The sequence below is a fragment of the Pleurodeles waltl genome, chromosome 4_1, assembly GCF_031143425.1.
Source record: "Pleurodeles waltl isolate 20211129_DDA chromosome 4_1, aPleWal1.hap1.20221129, whole genome shotgun sequence".
In the NCBI taxonomy this organism is placed as follows: domain Eukaryota; kingdom Metazoa; phylum Chordata; class Amphibia; order Caudata; family Salamandridae; genus Pleurodeles; species Pleurodeles waltl.
This window is the reverse complement of record NC_090442.1, coordinates 154,040,007-154,058,422: the sequence shown is the minus strand read 5'-3', so window position 1 is coordinate 154,058,422 and position 18,416 is coordinate 154,040,007. Positions and strand designations below refer to the sequence as shown.

The 18,416-nt window shown below is 45.7% G+C and overlaps 1 protein-coding gene across 1 annotated transcript in view; it reads right to left on the bottom strand.

The window, feature by feature from the left end:
- LOC138287494 (solute carrier family 23 member 1-like) overlaps positions 1 to 18,416 on the bottom strand; it is a 241,569-nt gene that overhangs the window by 23,136 nt on the left and 200,017 nt on the right. The window contains exon 9 of the mRNA XM_069227947.1: positions 7,011 to 7,175. Coding sequence (XP_069084048.1) covers positions 7,011 to 7,175 — 165 coding nt within the window. The remainder of the gene's footprint in view (positions 1 to 7,010; positions 7,176 to 18,416) is intronic.

Genomic DNA, 18,416 nt, shown 5'->3' with positions numbered 1-18,416 from the left:
ACCTCAGAACCTGGTTAGCCAACCCAGAGTCACCACCCTGAGGTTGGGCAATTGCCTGGCACCCCAGGACTTTCTGGGAGGCACACCTACCTCCCACCAGGTCAGAGTTTAACCTCTGAACCTGGCCATCCAACCCAGAGTCAACACCCTGAGGTTGGACAATTGCCTGGCACAGCAGGACTTCTTGGGAGGCACACCTACCTCCCACCCGGTCAGAGTTTGACCTCTTCACCTGGTAAGCCAACCCAGAGTCACCACCCTGAGGTTGAACCATTGCCTGGCATTCCAGGACTTTCTGGGGGGCACATCTACCCCCCACCAGGTCAAAGTTTAACCTCTGAACCCGGTTATCCAACCCAGAGTCACCACCCTGAGGTTGAATCTTTGCCTGGCATGCCAGGACTTCCTGGGGGGCACTCTCACCCCCCACAAGGGACACGCCGTCCCCAAAGGCCACACAAGAGTCTGGTTGGCGCAGGTCTCCCGACCTCTGCCCATCCGGCAGAGTCGGGGTTTCCCCCAAACCAGAAACGGTCTCACCTGGGTCATTCCTGGGGGGCTCTGCTCTCAGAGCTGACCCCTGACTTTCAAGATCCTCCACTGGGGTCTGCCACCCCCTCTCAACCCTATGTCTGGACTTCTGCACCCCCTCACTAGGAGTGGTACTGCCAGACACCAGAACTGTTGGGATGCTGTCTACAGTCATCCCCCCAAGTTCTTCTGACACTGCGGGGCTTCCCTCAAAAGGTGGCCCTACGGTACAGGTTAGGCTCTGAGACCTACCTGGGACACTACAATCCTCTCCCACCTCACTTGGTCGGGAACCACCTAGACCACTCCCTTCAGGAGCACCCCCAAATGCCTCTTCAGACTCTCTGGTACTCACCCAAAAGTCTGCCTCCACTGTAAGTTCCCTGGGGTCAGAGAACTCACACTCCACCTGGTGTTGGCGTAGCTCTGGAAAATAAGGACCAGACATATGCTCTCCAGGAATTACATCACTCTGCCCTTCACATGTATTAACCACAGTACCCTTCACCCAACCACCCAGTAACTCAGCCTTGGAAAAGCACTCTATGTCACCCTCTTGAGACTGGTGAGACAGTATCTGCCTGTCCCTGACACTCAACCCATACTCTTCTGGGATGTCTCTACACTCTATATCCAGGACGTCCACCAGGGGGGAACCCTTTTCTCTGTCACTCTCTGCTAGAGTCAGTAAAGTGTCCCTCCCCCCAGTAGGAATATGACTCCCTGTGCCAGTTCCCCAATCCTTCTCAGGGACCCTGTGCATAACGGGAACTACCTCATACTCTTGAACCACCTGGGGTGTGTCAACTCCCTTCTTCAAGTTGGGCACCACATCTCTGGGCTTGTGCCCTTCTTCAGCAGTACTGGATGCAAGATTTTTGCTGCCACCATCTGAACTGGACTCAGCCCTTCCGGCCTCCAGTTTCAGCTCTTTACAGCTCAGCTCCTGAGCTGCAATCTTTTCATCTTCCAGGGCTAAGAGTCTTTTTGCCTCAACCTCTGCAAGATACTCCTCTAATTGTTGCTCCTGTCGCCTTTGACTTCGGAGCCATTCATCTATTTCTGGGTCACTGTCCAACTCTGAGTAGTCTTCCTCCTCATCTGAGTAGTCTTCCTCCTCATGTGCGTAGTCCTCCTCCTCATCTGAGGGGTACTTAGTCATTTGGTTTCTTGCTGCCTCTCTCTCTGCCCATCTTTCCTCCCCCCAGACTATGTAGTGATGGAGCATCTCCGCTTTAGTAGATCTCCTTGCTACAGGAAGGCCCCATTGTCTGCAAAGCTTCCTTAGGTCAGCCTTAGTGAGGTGGTCAGTACGAACAAAGAATGAGTAGGTACACAATCCCATTTTGATAAGATCTTATCAGCAAAAACCAAAATCCAAAGTCCAAAATATCAATAGTATATCCAGGAGGACATCAGAGAACCAAGAGCCAAAAAAAGATGAAAAATCAAGTTGACCTTCAACTGTGGGTAGGTAGTGAAATACTTAGCTACTGTATGTCACTGCACAAACACAAGTCCTATCCTCACCGCTGATCACCAATGTTAGAAATGGGGTTTTTGGTTGGCAGTCAGGTTGCCCTCTGTCCAAGCAAGAACCCTCACTCTAGTCAGGGTAAGTCACACACAATCGAAAATCAGCCTGTGCTCACCCTCCGGTAGCTTGGCACGAGCAGTCAGGCTTAACTTAGAAGGCAATGTGTAAAGCATTTGTGCAATAAATCATACAACACCATAGTATAACACCACAAAAATACACCACACAGTGTTTAGAAAAATATAGAATATTTATCTGGGTAATTGTAGGTCAAAACGATCAAAGTTGCAATACGAATTTGTAAAGATATCACTGAAAAGTGATATTAAGTGTCTTTAAGTCTTTAAAAAGCAATAAAGTGTCTTTCAAGCACAGAGTACCTGGTTTCTGGTGGGAAATCTCCTCAGAGGGCCACAGGAGAAGAGATGCGTGGAAAAAGGGGTGTGTGCGTCGATTTCCTCTCAGCACACACAGACTTGCGTCGTTCTTTTCCACGCGGGGAAGTCGGGCGTCGTTTTCCGGCACGCAGACAGTCTCTTTTTGTGGATCGCGGGGATTACCAGATGTCCCGGGTCTGTGCGTGGATTCTCCTGCTTATTTTCCGGCTGCGCGTCGTTCTGCGGGGCTGCGCGTCGAAGTTTCGATCTCACGGTAGGCGTCGCGTCGATTTCTCCTTGGAAGTCGGGCGGCGTTGTCCTTACGAGGCCGTGCGTCGAAATTTTGGTCTCACGCCAGGCGTCGCGTCGATTTCTCCTTGGAAGTCGGGCGGCGTTGTCCTTGCGAGGCCGTGCGTCAAAGTTTCGCACTCACGGTAGGCGTCGCGTCGATTTCTCCTGGAAAGTCGGGCGGCTTTGTCCTTGCGAGGTTGTGCGTCGAAGTCTCGATCGTCCCGAGGGCGTCGCGTCGATCAGCGTCGGTGTGCGGCGTTTTTCTCGCCGCGAAATAAGCTGTGCGTCAAAATTTTCGGCGCACGGAGCGTCCAAGTGAAAGGAAGAAGTCTTTTTGGTCCTGAGACTTCAAGGAACAGGAGGCAAGCTCTATCCAAGCCCTTGGAGAGCACTTTCACAGCCAGACAAGAGTTCAGCAAGGCAGCAGGGCAACAGCAAGACAGCAGTCCTTTGTAGAAAGCAGACAGGTGAGTCCTTTGAGCAGCCAGGCAGTTCTTCTTGGCAGGATGTAGTTTCTGGTTCAGGTTTCTTCTCCAGCAAGTGTCTGATGAGGTAGGGCAGAGGCCCTGTTTTATACTAAGTTGTGCCTTTGAAGTGGGGGTGACTTCAAAGAGTCTCTAAGAAATGCACCAAGTTCCCTTTCAGCTCAATCCTGTCTGCCAGAGTCCCAGTAGGGGGTGTGGCAGTCCTTTGTGTGAGGGCAGGCCCTCCACCCTCCCAGCCCAGGAAGACCCATTCAAAATGCAGATGTATGCAAGTGAGGCTGAGTACCCTGTGTTTGGGGTGTGTCTGAGTGAATGCACAAGGAGCTGTCAACTAAACCTAGCCAGACGTGGATTGAAGGGCACAACAAGATTTTAGTGCAAAGAAATGCTCACTTTCTAAAAGTGGCATTTCTAGAATAGTAATATTAAATCCGACTTCACCAGTCAGCAGGATTTTGTATTACCATTCTGGCCATACTAAATATGACCTTCCTGCTCCTTTCAGATCAGCAGCTGCCACTTCAACAGTGTATGAGGGCAGCCCCAATGTTAGCCTATGAAAGGAGCAGGCCTCACAGTAGTGTAAAAACGAACTTAGGAGTTTCACACTACCAGGACATATAACTACACAGGTACATGTCCTGCCTTTTACCTACACCGCACCCTGCTCTAGGGGTTACCTAGGGCACACATTAGGGATGACTTATATGTAGTAAAAGGGGAGTTCTAGGCTTGGCAAGTACTTGTAAATGCCAAGTCGAAGTGGCAGTGAAACTGCACACACAGGCCTTGCAATGGCAGGCCTGAGACAGGGTTAAGGGGCTACTGAGGTGGGTGGCACAACCAGTGCTGCAGGCCCACTAGTAGCATTTAATCTACCTGCCCTAGGCACATGTAGTGCACTCTACCAGGGACTTACAAGTAAATTAAATAGTCAATCATGGATAAACCAATCAGTAGTACAATTTACCCAGAGAGCATATGCACTTTAGCACTGGTTAGCAGTGGTAAAGTGCTCAGAGGTCAAAAGCCAACAACAACAGGTCAGAAAAAATAGGAGGAAGGAGGCAAAAAGTTTGGGGATGTCCCTGTCAAAAAGCCAGGTCCAACAGACACCAACATCTAACCTCCTCGAAAGCATGAACAACACTGACCTCACCCAACTGGTCACCAACCCCACACACTTCACAATGTACACGCTCACCCTTACTCAACCCTATTTTCAGGCAGAGAAAGCCAATGGGCTGACACCCTCAACACCTCCCAAACACCCTCTACACCTCCCACTCTGACACCACAACACGTCAGAAACTTCACCACCTGGATCACTGACTGCACCAACAGAGTCGCCCCCATCAAACCCACCAAACACAAGAGATTCACCAAATTGAGAACCTCGAAATGCAGCTGCCAACAACTAGAAAGGAAATGGTACACCAGCAAGGAGTCCACGGACTGCACCACTTTTAAGACATCAGCCACTACCATCATCTTCTGAAAGAGACAAAAAGGAACGCTCTAGCCGACCACATCAAAGCCAGCTCCAACCATAACAAAGACTCTTCAGCATCATCAAGGAGTTCTCCAACCCTACAACAACCGAAAACACCTTCCCAAGAACTCAGCAATACCTTGGCAGCCTTCTTCCACAACAAGATCACTACCATCCTCAAACAGTTTGAACCCCAACCCGCCGACATTGACATCCTCTGCCTCCTCCCTCCCACAGACACAATCCCTGACCACTGGATCGCCACCTGGGACCAGCTTACCACACAACACCACAGCCATCATGCACTCTGTCCACTCAGGAGCACCCCCGACCCATGTCCCCACCACATGTTCAGCCTTGAAAACAGGGCTATCAGCAAAAAGCTCACTGCCATCTTCAACTCCTCTGTTACCACGGCCAAGTTTCCAGAAGGATGGAAACATGCTCAAGTCAAACACTTCCTCAAGAAACCGTCTGCCGACTCCAAACAAGCTCAAGAACTACCGGCCCATCTCCCTGCCAAAATCCTCAAAAAGGCCATCAACTGCCAACTCAAAGAATATCGAGAGAATAACGACCTTCTACACTCACCTTAGTCTGGGCTCTACAAAAACAACAGCACCAAAACCCCTCTAACCGCAGCCACACACAACATCAGAACCTTCTAAGACTGGGAAGAAATGGCCACCCTAATCCCCCTCGACCTCTCAGCAGCCTTTGACTTGACACTGTCCCAACACCCCCTGATCAGGAGGCTTCATCAGGTCAGAATCCAAGAGAACTCCCACAAATGGATCACATCCTTCCTCCCCAGAAGAACCCAGGGAATCCACCTTCCACCTCAGAACCCAAGAACATCATCTGCAGCGTCCCTCAGGATTCATCCCTTGAACAGGGTCAACACCGACATGAACCCCCTGGCCATCATTGTCAGAACCCACTGACTGAATATCATCTCATACGCAGACACCATGCTTATACTCTATCTGAAGACCCATCTACCATGAGGGCCAACTTCCACTTGTGCGTGACCAGCCTCACCCACTGGATGATAGACAACTGCCCCAAAATCAACAAAGACAAAACAGATCTTCTGGTACAACACCACCCTGTGAAACGACTCCTAGTGGCCTGCTGAACTGGGACCCTCGCCCACTCTTACAGATCACTCCCGGAACTTCGGCATCATCCTGGACAGTAAACTCACCATGAAAACCAGATTAACGCAGTTCTCTCTGCCTGCTTCCTCACTCTTCGCATGCTGCAAAAGATCTTCAAATGGCTCCCAGTCACCACCAGATACACTGTCACTAAAGTCCGTGTCACTAGCTGCTTGGCCTATGGCAACACACACTATATAGGAATCACCACATACCAAGAGACTACAGACCATTCACACCTCAGAGCCAGACTCATCCTCGACCTCCCAAAATTGACCCACATCACCCCTCACCTAAACAAACTCCACTGGCTCCCTGTCCACAAAAGATGCCAATTCAAGATGCTGACCCACGCTTACAAAGCCCTGCATAGACTAGGACCTGTATACATCAGCCACCGCCAGAGCTTCCAGCGGCTCAGTACCATACCTATCTCTTTCTAGTAATGCAGAAGGACAGAGAGTCCAATGGCTTCCTAGGTCAGTACACCTTCCTATTCACTGGGTGGCCTCCAATGGTGAGAGCCAGTCTCCAAAGAAACAAGTGCTACTTTGTCCAGTGAGGACGGCCCCTATTCCAGGAAGCACTGTCTCTGTACTTAGAGTGCTCTGCTGATGTCAGAGTGACAACCCAACACCAGAGACAATTAGTGTCGGTTGCCTTGTTTCTATCCACATTCTTTGATGGTTAACCAAATGTCCATGACAGGAAATTCTCCTACCAAACTCACAGATCTACCCTGGCAGACAATGAAGTTCCATTTTCTGATTATGGCAACTGTAACACAGGGTGTTCCACTTCAGGTAGACGGGTTGACATCAGGAAAGCACTTGGCCCTTGCCAGTGCCAGAGAGGAGTAAATATACAAGGGGTGCATCTTCTGCCAGCTCCACTGGCCGGAGATACAGTGCAACCTGGATGGTGAAATGGTGTTCCAGGTATGGTTCATTAGAGCTGGAAGAAAGGTGCAAGGTGACGAAGCTTAAGTGGGGACACAGATGTCCCTCCACTACCTAAAGATAATAGTCCATATGAAACCATCAGCGGCACACCAACATGTACACACACACACTTCTGTACATGCCCATGTAACTATAAATATTGACTGACTGTGAAAACTTAAACCCAATGATATACCTGCAGATTAGAAATTCCGACAGCAGCAATGACGCCGAACATCACCAGAAACATTCCTCCAATCACAGGTGTTGGAATTGTGGCAAATACAGCTCCAATCTTGCTAAAGACACCCATTAGAAGCATCATTACCCCTCCAGCAATTATTACCATCCGGCTTCCCACCTGTGTCAAGGGGTGGAAAAAAACATAAATTGAGAACAGTTTAAGTTCATGTTTTTAAACAAAGACCAATCAATCTATATTGGGTTCAAAAGGCCAGTTTGCCAACAGACAGCCAGAGCTAAAAATGAGAAGCAGAAAATAAAATTGGGGTGGAGAGGAATCAGGATTCCTCCTATGCATGTAAAAATAATTAATATAATACTCACAGTACAGTTATGGTTTATTATTTTAAGAATTTGTAGACAATAACATTCATTTCCAGTTCGTTATCTTGTATTCTTCATATTAGGTTCACATGTAATACTTCTATATAAATCGGAAAAAGGGTAGCATAAAACATAAAATATAACACACTTTAATCAGTCTATTCCAAAGTTTCAGTTGCTCCTGCATGAGTAGTGTAGGAAAAGGGAATAACTCCTACAATAATATGTCCTCATGCTTTAGGTACAATTTTTCTCCAGTCACATGAAGCTGCATAACAAAGACAAACCGACAAATTTAGATTATAAGAATAGAAAATCATATACTTAAGATTCATGTATAGAAAAAGGTACTTTTTGCTAACATGACAGTTCTTTCCCGGAGTTTATGTGATGCACGATAAGGACAGCGTCTCGTTTTGCAGCGTTTTGCAGCGCTGTGATCGGAAAGCGTATGGCAGAGAAAAGGATGGGCACCAAGAACTCCTCTAACAAAAGTCTTGTTTCCAGCCAAGAAGTCAGAGTCTTAAACAACAACGGAGGTCTACGCTATGTCACTGACATCGTGCACACATTTAATAGAAATAAAGAGAGGACTAGAGGGGACTACTGACATAGAGACCCATACTATGTTCTTTTGTCTTGTTGCGTAGATAGAATACTTTGGAAGCGACAATGGATAGTTATGCAACACAATCAGTAGTGGCTCCCACAACATTTCTGCCGCAAGCTGGTTCACTCTCTATTGAATGTGGTGAGTGGATTGGAATTTCGATAATTATTTGGAGGCCATGGATGGTTTGAGGTTTCAACCTTCAAGGAAGAGATCATTATTGAATAATGCATTAGGTAAGGAAGGGCAATGTATTTTCAAGCTTTTGCCTGTAGTTATGAGAGCAGATGGTGAAGAAACGAAAAATCCCTATTTTGAAGCAACAAAAGAGACTAGAGACATACTTTGGAAAACAGGTGGACATAGTCAAGCAATGGTATAAGTCCTATACTCAGCCACAAAAGGCTCATAAATCATGTACAGTTTGTAACAAGGCCAAGGGCAGTAGCTCTAAAATGTGATTTGGTACAATGACTGGTCAGATGGTCAGTGCAAAAACAAAAGAATGCAGGAGAGGTTGTGGGCTGCAAGGAATCAAACGTTGCAAGAAGCAGTTGGGATCAGGACGACTGTAGAGGAGTCCGACTTTTGCATGATGGAAATGTAACATGCTGTATCTAGGCATTTGGATGAAGTCATTGCAGTGAACAAAAGGGAAGGACCTACAGAGTGCTCTAAACACTTGTAAGTTTAAGAAAAACAGGGCGTAGAAAAGACAAAGCAGAGGTCACACAGAAATCGCAATAAGTCAAGGTATAAAGGATGTTATAGGTGTGGACGTATGGGATACACTGCAGACTACAAGGGTTGTTTTGCATGGGATAGGAATTGTGGCAGGTGTGGAAAGAAGGTACGTTTGGCAAGAGTGTGCAGTGACACACCATAAAATAGAGTGGACTATGTAGAGGAGGAAGACAGTATACCTGAAATAGTGCTCTGTAATGAAGATAAGGAGGGAGCGAGAGTACATAGGCCAAGAGCTGAATTTGTAGTGAAGGGCATTTCAATTGAATTAACAGTGGATCCAGAGTCAATGTATATGATTGTTCCAAAAGGAGCGTTTGACACAAAATGGCAAGTGTGACATCACAAGCCAGTGACATTCAACTCAAAGGGGTATGATGAAGAAAATATGCACATTGTAGGTTTTATGGAATCCAATTTTAGTTTAAAGGAAGGAGGGCAGTAGGAAAAGTGTTTGCATCATGGAAGGGCCCTGCAGTACTAGGATGGGTGCAGCAATATGATCTACATATTATTTTGGACCCCCGATCTAGTGAGCAAGCTTTGGTCATCCAAAATAAGAATTGATTGGAAGCAATATTGGAAACATTCTCAGAGGTGTTCAAGGATTAAGTGAGAATGTTGAAGGGTTACTTACAATTAAAAGAGGGCACCAGCCTAGTTAGACATTGTGTGCGGAAAATTCCCATAGCAGTTTGCAGTGAAGTGAAGAAAAGGTTGGAAGACATGCAAATGAGGGAATCATCAATCACAAAGAAAAGGGATGGCCTCTTAAGGTTTTGTGTGGACTAAAGGTCACTAAACCAGTGTATTTTAGTCTTCCAAGTACATCGGAAATGGTGTTGCTGCTCAATAATGCTAAGTATTTTACCAGATTGAACTTCAAATCTATGTACCATCAGATTATGGGCCAGGTGTAGCAAGAACATTTTTTGCGACTTGCAAAATTGCAACTCGCAAACTGGTATGCAGAAAGGTGTCTCAGACACCTTCTGCGACTCGCTAGCGAGTCCATGCACTCATAGGGATGGTGGCCTGCTGGAGACAGCAGACCTCCATGTCTGTGACTGCTTTTTTTAATAAAGCAGTTTTTTTGTTTTTGAATTGCGACTTGTTTTCCTTAAAGGAAAACAAGTCACAATTCAAAAAACTAATGAAACCATTTGCTTTCATTTTTTCAGAGTAGGCAGTGGTCTATCGGACCACTGCCTGCTCTGAAAAAATATTTTCAGCGACATTCACAAAGGGGAAGGGGTCCCATGGGGACCCCTTCCCGTTTGCGAATGCGTTACCACCCACTTCAAGTGGGTGGTAACTGCGAGTTGGTTTGCAACCGCATTCGCGGTCACAAAGCAACTCAGCATGGCGATGCGGTCGCAAATAGGAAGGGAACACCCCTTCCTATTTGCGAGTCGCATCCTCAAATTGCAAGTCGGTACCGACTCACAATTTGAGGATGAGCATCGCGATGGCCGTTTTGCATGTCGCAAACTGCGTTTTTCGCAGTTTGCAACATGCAAACCGGTTGCTACAACTGGCCCTAAGTTACAAACAAAGTCCAAGAGTTACACAGATTTCATCACAAGTTACTAGATTTCCTTTTAGGTTGGCCTCAGCGTCAAGTGTTTTTCAACGTATGATGAGTAAGTTGTTTGGTGGTTTGGCCATTGTGCGTTTCTCCCAGAATGACATATTAGTTTTTGATACTACAAGGGAGGATCACAAGAGGACTCTGGGTTAAAGTGTTGAAGGTGCTAAAGGAAGTGGGTTTGACAGTTCGATAAGAAAGTGCCAGTTCTTATAAAAAAAAAAAAATAGAGTACCTGGGTTATAACATTTCTGAACAATGGGTCAGGCCCAAGGAAGACCTTGTAAAATCTAGGAGATTAGCACCGAACCCACAGGGAAAAGATCAATTGCCTTTTTTCATGGGGTTGGTAGAATACTCTGCAGAATGCAAAATTTGTAGAGAATTTAGCAGAAAAAAACGGAGGCATTATGAGAGTTGAGGAGAAAGGGAAAATAGTTTGTGTGTTGAGAGAGACAAGAGCACGCTTTTATAAATGTCAAAGGGGACAGCGCCAGTTCCGAAATGTTAACCCCCTTCAATTCCAAAAACAGGAGCATTCTAGTACTTGATGCAAGTGTTCATGGGATTGGGGCAGTTTTGTCACAGCATAATGGTGGTTTGAACAAACTGGTGGCATTTACATTAAGATCTCTAAGTCAAACTGAATGTATTTATGCAGTGATTGAGAGAGAAGCTTTAGCAGCTGCATGGGGTGTTGAATATTTCTCTGCGGAATGCATTTTACATTATGGACGGATCACAAGCCACTGGTGAGGGTGTTACAACCTGGAGGTACTGATGAAGCCAGATTAGCATGATTTCTGTCATGATTACAAGAGTATCAGCACCAAGTGGAGTATGTTGCTAGGTGGAAAAACGTGCTAGCTGATTGATTGTTAAGATCACCATTAAGTGTAGATAATGATGGTGGTGTAGAAGTAAGTGGGATGGTGTGTGTAGTAGCAAGTGTGCAACACACATTGAAAGGAAAGTACAAGTCTCATGCGTGAAGAGTGGGAAGCAGCTGTTCGCGTTGATGAAGGTTTCAAGGATCTGGTAAGGAGCATTCAGGAAGGTTGGAAATGTGAAGGAGACCTAAGAGCTTTTTTGTGCAGTTATGTGAAGTTTTAAGGAGAATTAAGCAGAGGGGCAACTGATGCACTGCATTGGTTATGAGTGGTGAAAAGTTCAAAGTACGGAGGGGGTAAGATGGAAGGTGATGATGATGGGGCATGAAGTCCATTTAATGAAGTCACTTACAAAGAAACAATTGAAGGAGAAGGTTTGGTGGCCAGGAATAGACAGTGATGTGAAGGAGTAGGTTGAGTGATGTGTTTGTGTAAATGACTGAAGATGGGAATGGAAGGCATGGATTCATTGAGTGATGCAGTACGGTGTGGATGAAAGTGTGACTTGACTTTATAGGTCCCATGGATTATTTGGATGAGTCTAGAAAGTTTGCAGTGATAATGGTAGATCTATTTTTCAGATGGGTGCTGGTGGAATTTAGGAGGAACATAACTTCTGAAAGGGCTGTTAAAATATTGGAACAAACATTCATGAGAGAAGGGTGTCCGAGAATCTTGGTGATGGGCAAAGGTGCTCAGCTTACATCAACTACTATGTAGAATTCCTCAAGAAACCTCAGTGGTTGAGGGAGTGTGGAGTGATGAAAGAGGAGGAAAGTTTATGTTTGAGTGAAAGAAGGATAGAAGAAGGGGATTATGTGAAAGCCAAGTTGGGTAGAAGGAGAGATGCAGTAAACAAATTTTCGAATCCTATGGAAACACAAGAGTTTCATGAGTGGCATGTTGTTCTAAACAGTGGCCAGAGATGAAATAAAAGGAGGGTGACATTATATTGTGAAAAAATAGATGAGGTTCGGAAGATATGGGAAGGTAGTGATGAGGGGGAATTAAGATGCAGTGAATTCATGATGTTGGATGATGAAGTAGTGCCAAAAAATGGAGGAAGAAAAATAATGCTGAAGGGCTCGAGTAGTGTGGAAGATGAGAGACATAGGCCCTCATTACGCCCGCCAATGCAGCCGCACTCCTGCGGTGGCCATAACAACATCGACGCTGGGCCGGCGGGGATGTCGACCGCAACACGGGAGCAGGCTCCAAATGGAGCTAGCAGTGTTGCGGTGGTACGACGGGTGCAACTCCGCGCTTTTCACTGTCTGCTATGCAGTGAAAAGCTCCATGGGGCCGTAGCAGGGGGGCCCTTTGGCATGGGCAGTGCAGGGGCCCCGCAACTCCCCTTTCCACCAGCCTTTTCATGGCGCTGCCCTGGGGGATTATAACCGCCGGGACCAATGTGGCGGGAAACCGCCGGTCTCAGCTGTGCGACCGCGCCGCTTCCGCCGTGGTCGTAATCACCGAGTTTGTACCACCAGCCTGTTGGTACAAACTCCAGAACAGCCCTGGCGGTCTTTGACCTCCAGGGTTGTAAAGAGGGCCATAATGTCAATTTATGGTGTAGCAGATGCAGGCAACACTGCATGGTTTTAAGATTATGTAATGAAGTGATATGTTTGTTTATTGAGGGAAACAAGTGCGTTATGGGGGTCACTTAAGTTGTAGAGTTTAGTTGTTTGAATGTGTATTGGTCTGTGAGGTCATTGTGTAAAGAAAGGAGATATGTTATAATGGGAGCTGTGAGACTGCGCAGTGTAGGTTGCCATGTTGACCAAGAATCCGATGATGTCCTGGAATCTGGAGGCAGTTGTGGTGCTAGCTGTGCGAGAGCAGGCAAGGAAGCTTCACATATGTGGCTGGTTACGAATAAAATCTGATTTATATTGAAGCTGTGTCGTGGCTTTAATTCAGGAAAATGCTGCTGTCACAGAAATTGAGAGCAATATGTTTTATTGTTACATAAATAGGTGAGAAAATGATGGAAAGGTTGTCCGAGGAAAAGAAAAAAAATGGCATCCTGTGCGAAAAGGGCAATATGGCAAATGCCTTAAGTTAACATCAAGCTCACAGTAGCCATGGTTGAAGACCTGTAGGCAAAACAATGCCTGAAAATTCGATACATCAAAGTAGATCAAATGCGAAGCAGGGAGGAGTTTGTGGAGAAGCAATAGGTTCATTACTGATAGTCTACATTTAACCACAAACTAACTTCAATTTTAAAATGAAAGCACTTTTTGTACAGAGATGGGTATATTTTATAATGATCCTAAATCTGACCAATGCTAAAACGACCTTCCAGCAAAAAAAAAACAGTTCTCTTTACTCAGTTGTTCATCACTAACAATCCTCAACAATAGGCCTTGCAGAATGCTGCTTTGTTTGATGTCTGATTGGGTTTTGAGATGCAGTGTGACATTATTAGGGGAGGAGATGTGGCTTAGTAGCTAAGCTGCTGACTTTGGACCCTGTGGAACCCAGGTCGGAATCCCGACTTTGGTGCTTGGCTGAGCATTGTGTGATTCTGTGCAAATATTTAATCTCTCTGTGCTTGAAAATGTGAAATATATTAGTGTAACTCCCACTTGATGTACAAGATCTTGTACATGACCTCTGAGCCCCCCATGTAATGTATAGCACTCTGTTGTTTCCTAGCTAGGTTCACGCTACCTTAATCGTTAATAAATAAAAAAGGCACAATTGTAAGGGAGATAATGAACCATAGGCGTAGGAGATGAGTATGAAATATGCAGCTAAGGCCCTCATTATGAGTTTGCACCACGTTGGCATAGGGTTTGCATTGGCTTTTGTGTGCTGCCCACCTCCCCATGTTGTTGCAGGGGGTTGAGGAGGTGGAGTTGGGCTGTATTGATGCCTTGAGGCCCTCTTGTTGCAGCAGTGAAACCAAGTCCAGTGTTTCCAATCCTGGAATCGTATAGTCAGCAGTTTCCAGGTAAAATACTCTTAAATGTAATAAGGACCTAAGGGGCAGACTTTCCTTGCACCACTTAGCGCCCCCCCTACCGCCACCATGTGTGCGCCGTTTTTAAAATACGGTGCACCATGGCGCAGGGCATGGGGCAATCGCGTCAGAACTTTTTACTCTATTGATGTATTGTTCAATTATAGCCCCAAAATGTGGGATCTAACCCTGAACAGTACATAGGGGCCCATTGTAACCAACGGTGCACCCCCTTTTAATGCTTGCTTTGAGCAGGTGTTAAAAATACTGAAAGAAATGGCGCAATCTTTTAGATTTCTTTGCACCCTTTTTTCGGCTTTCCTAATGGTGGAACGCCCTCCCTTGTATATATTATGCCTGGCATAGGCATAATGTAGCGTAAGGGGTTACAAAGTGGCGCAATGCATGCATTGCACCACTTTGTAAATATGGCGCAGCTTTATTGCCATAAAATTTCCATATTAGTGTTGAAAACAATTATGCAAATGTGGCGATATATGGCGCAAGGGGCTCCTAAATCTGTCCTTAAGTGTTTCTGGATCGGCATCAGGTTAGAGGTTGTATCTTGGAATATTTATTTTTCAAGAGAAAGTACATTGTACACATTGGCCAGATTGTCACATATTCTCGCTCATAGGGTCCACTGTTCCATTGGCCTGTCTCAGAGCAGTACATAATAAACACACTGGGACCTATGCACAAAGGTCAGTTTGGTTGTAAAAGTATGTTTATGATTGAATTTGCCTTTTTTATGCCTGAGGGGAATTCATAGAGGATTTCCAAACATACATAATACTATCTACATGTGCAGAGATCTTTGCCCTGAGTATGGAGATCCCACAGCTATAAACATATTCAAGGGGTGGGAAGTGGGTGTTCCCAGGCATGATTTTCCTTGAATGTTTGGGAATGCCACAAACCTGCATGTTTGTGGGCGTTCCCTAACTCTGATCCATCTCCTTTTCACTCTCCTGAAATGGGTGAAAGGGGGATGGATGAACCACAGATTTGCTGGCGGTGTAAAAGAGGAGCTTTCTTCCCATGGAAAAATATTATTGTCTCAGAGAAAAAAAAAGTACATTTGCACAGGGGATCCTATCTCCACTGTACAATGTTCTCTGTCAATTAGACCTCTGTGCAGTTAAAATTGGTACCTGCATGGGATATTAGATGACCTTCCAGAGGAATGCCTAGACACCTGCTCCTGGTGTTGCAGCTGTCCAAGTGTACTCCTGGGAATGTTTGCGAGTAGAAAAAAATACAAACATATGTTCAGCTAGAGGCAGAGATCTTGAATCGTGTCTACTGCTTTGACTGCAGCATCTATGACGTGCTCACACTGTAAGATTATAGCATTCCCCAATATAGTTTTGTTTGGACCTCAACCTGAGGAAAAACATATCACAATTAAATGCACACCATGATAAACGAGGGAAACAACTTGCCTCTTGATACGTATACATTGTTGTTGGCCAGACTCTATGCAATAGACTTTGTTACAAGTGACTTGGGTGCATACTTGGTAATGAGCTCATTGAAGCATTGGAAACATGGCTTCACTGGTGTCTTTCATTTTGAGAAGACATCTTTTTCCCCGATACAATGTGATGATGCCTCCTTTTAGAGGGTCAACATTGGTGACGCAGCATCAAAGTGTGTGCTACTCCCTGGAGTGCACTTATGCAGTACTGGGTGAACATTTTGTGTGTAATGGCTATAACAAATTATCAGTGCATCAGTTCAGTGTTTTGTATTACACTTCTGGCACTGGCTGCGACTAGGATAGCAAGCTATCATGCAGCTGTGTCCATGTGGTACTCTTCAGTAAAACCATTAACTTTACATGGATTATTGACGAAGGCGGAGCGGCTACATGTCCATCTGACTGTAAAGCACCTATTATTTCCAAGCATTTTACTCACTAATGGAACACCATGAGTGTAAACAAAGTCTCTGCTCGCTCGGTGACGTTTCAAGTGGTGCATCTCTGAGCTTTCTGAATTGTGACATTGGAGCTTGATCATCAGTGTTGTTCTGTGTCATTTCCGTTGGCTAGACCCTACCCTACCTGGGTTTTGTTACACTCGTGTCAACAGCGATTTGCACACATAATAAAAGGAGAATTGGCTATTTAACAGTAATGATATGTACACTGAGGTCCGCGATGATGTCGTCCATGGTGGTGATATGCCGCTCCCACTTGACGGCAGCGTTGGGCAGCCACATGTCCATGCACAGGCAGATGGCGCCGGGTTGCTTCGGAGCGATCACAAGGGGAGACATCCATGGGGTGGGCCTGTGACTTTCTCAATGACTTCCTGCTCTTCAAGGGTTCCAACATGGGTCTCAGGTGGAATGGTACTCGTCGGTGTCTCAGGGTGGCCTCACAACAGGGTCAGTGTGGAGCCTGAATTGTTTCCCCTTCAGTTTGCCCAGTCCCTTGAAAAGTTGTGGGAACTCCTTCAGCACAGCTTTGGCCTATGAGTCATGGATTTGCTGTGCAAAGAATACGAGCTCCAGGTCCTCATCGGTGTGACGCCCCAGCAGGGTTCCTTTGTCTCCCTCTACTACATGGAATTTGACCTTGGTTGAGCAGTTGTGCAGGCAACGGTCACTTCAATTGCCCACCGAAGGGGCAATGGTTCTTGGACCCCGCAGGTGTAGATCTTGGTGTTGCATGGTACGAGGAGGTGTTTGGGCGACAACTTGTTATAGTGTTCAGTGTCCATGACATTCACAGAGGCGCCTGTATGGATGAGTGCTGTCACCGGGGCACCATTAATGCTCACTGTGCACATAGGTGGTGTCCGCTGCTTCTGCTGTGGTCTCCCTGTGAAGGAGATAATGAAGATGTATTTGTCTTCATCATCCTCGTACTGTGAGCCCCTGGGCAGACCTCCAAGAATGCCGTTCCAGCACTTTTCGTGAGACACATGGGAGGAATGAGCTTGTCACCTATTACTGGTATACCATCTTCCACAGATAACTTGTCGCAACTTTTCAAAAAGGCTGCAAACTAACACTTACTGACTTTTCTCTGGGCCATACTTTTGTCAAAAAACTTCCTGCAACATCTGATCATCCTTTACCTCCATACACCAAACATCCATAGTTTCACACACAACTCGATCTTCAATTTTGACAATTATACATTCCTCAACATCTTCATCATCCTCTTCACTTTGTTCATCCACAGACAATCTCGACAAGCAGTCAGCCTGGACATTTCTGTCGCAAGCAATATGATCAATGTGAAAACTGAATTTAAGCAATTTAGCTGATAATCTAGCCAAATGAGCCATAGACTTTTTATTTTGTTTTTGATGGAACTCTCCCTACTCCTATAACTTGAACAGGGTGGTATGTAACACCAAATCATGTAAATTCGAGTGAATGCCAAATGAGCCAGATTGTGCCATGCAAATACATGAATACAATAATTTGAAAAAGTGGTCATGGGGCTCTTCTGTAGGGACTTGTCTTCCTAGTCTGGTATGTCTAAGTTAACAACAAGTCTTAATGCTCTTCCTTGACTAGAGATTGCTGTCAGGGATAGTTCTTTGTCTCAATGGACATCTGTCAGAATCAGGGCAGTAATCCTGTTATTCATTTGTCGAGACTGTCCCTGCACCAGGGCTAAGAACATTATCTTTAATTATGTCTCTGTGTTGCAGGCTCTCTTGGTCTGTTCCACTGTACCGTCAGGTTCTTCACTCCAAGACATTCTCGTCAACCCAGTCTTTACATTCAAATCTGTATCCAGCATCATCCTGCTTCATCCTGACTACTCACGACTTGCAGACTCATGATCTTTGTACTTGCTCAATACTTCTAAGCCTGAAAATCAAGCATTATTTCAAACACTTCACTTATGACTGATTCGATTTTCACTTTACCAGAGAAGACACTGTCAAGAAGCCTTGTCAAGTCAAGTTTTGTCAGGTTCCCAGCCCATGTGATGAGATAAGACACACCCCCCCTGACTTTTTCTTGTGATGAAGCATTGACCTGGGAATATGAGAAACTCCTACTTGCCACTCACATAATTGGGACTCCACCACAAATAAACAGTGTTATAACTCCTCAACTCAAACAAAGTCAGTCCTGCGAACACCAGAACCTCCAGTCTGGTGATCTCCCCCCAAAACTTTAAGTACAGTCCAGAAACTCAAAATTCGAGAAACCCGAACCGTGCAAAGTAACAAGGAAGAAAACAACATAATTCAAGAGGA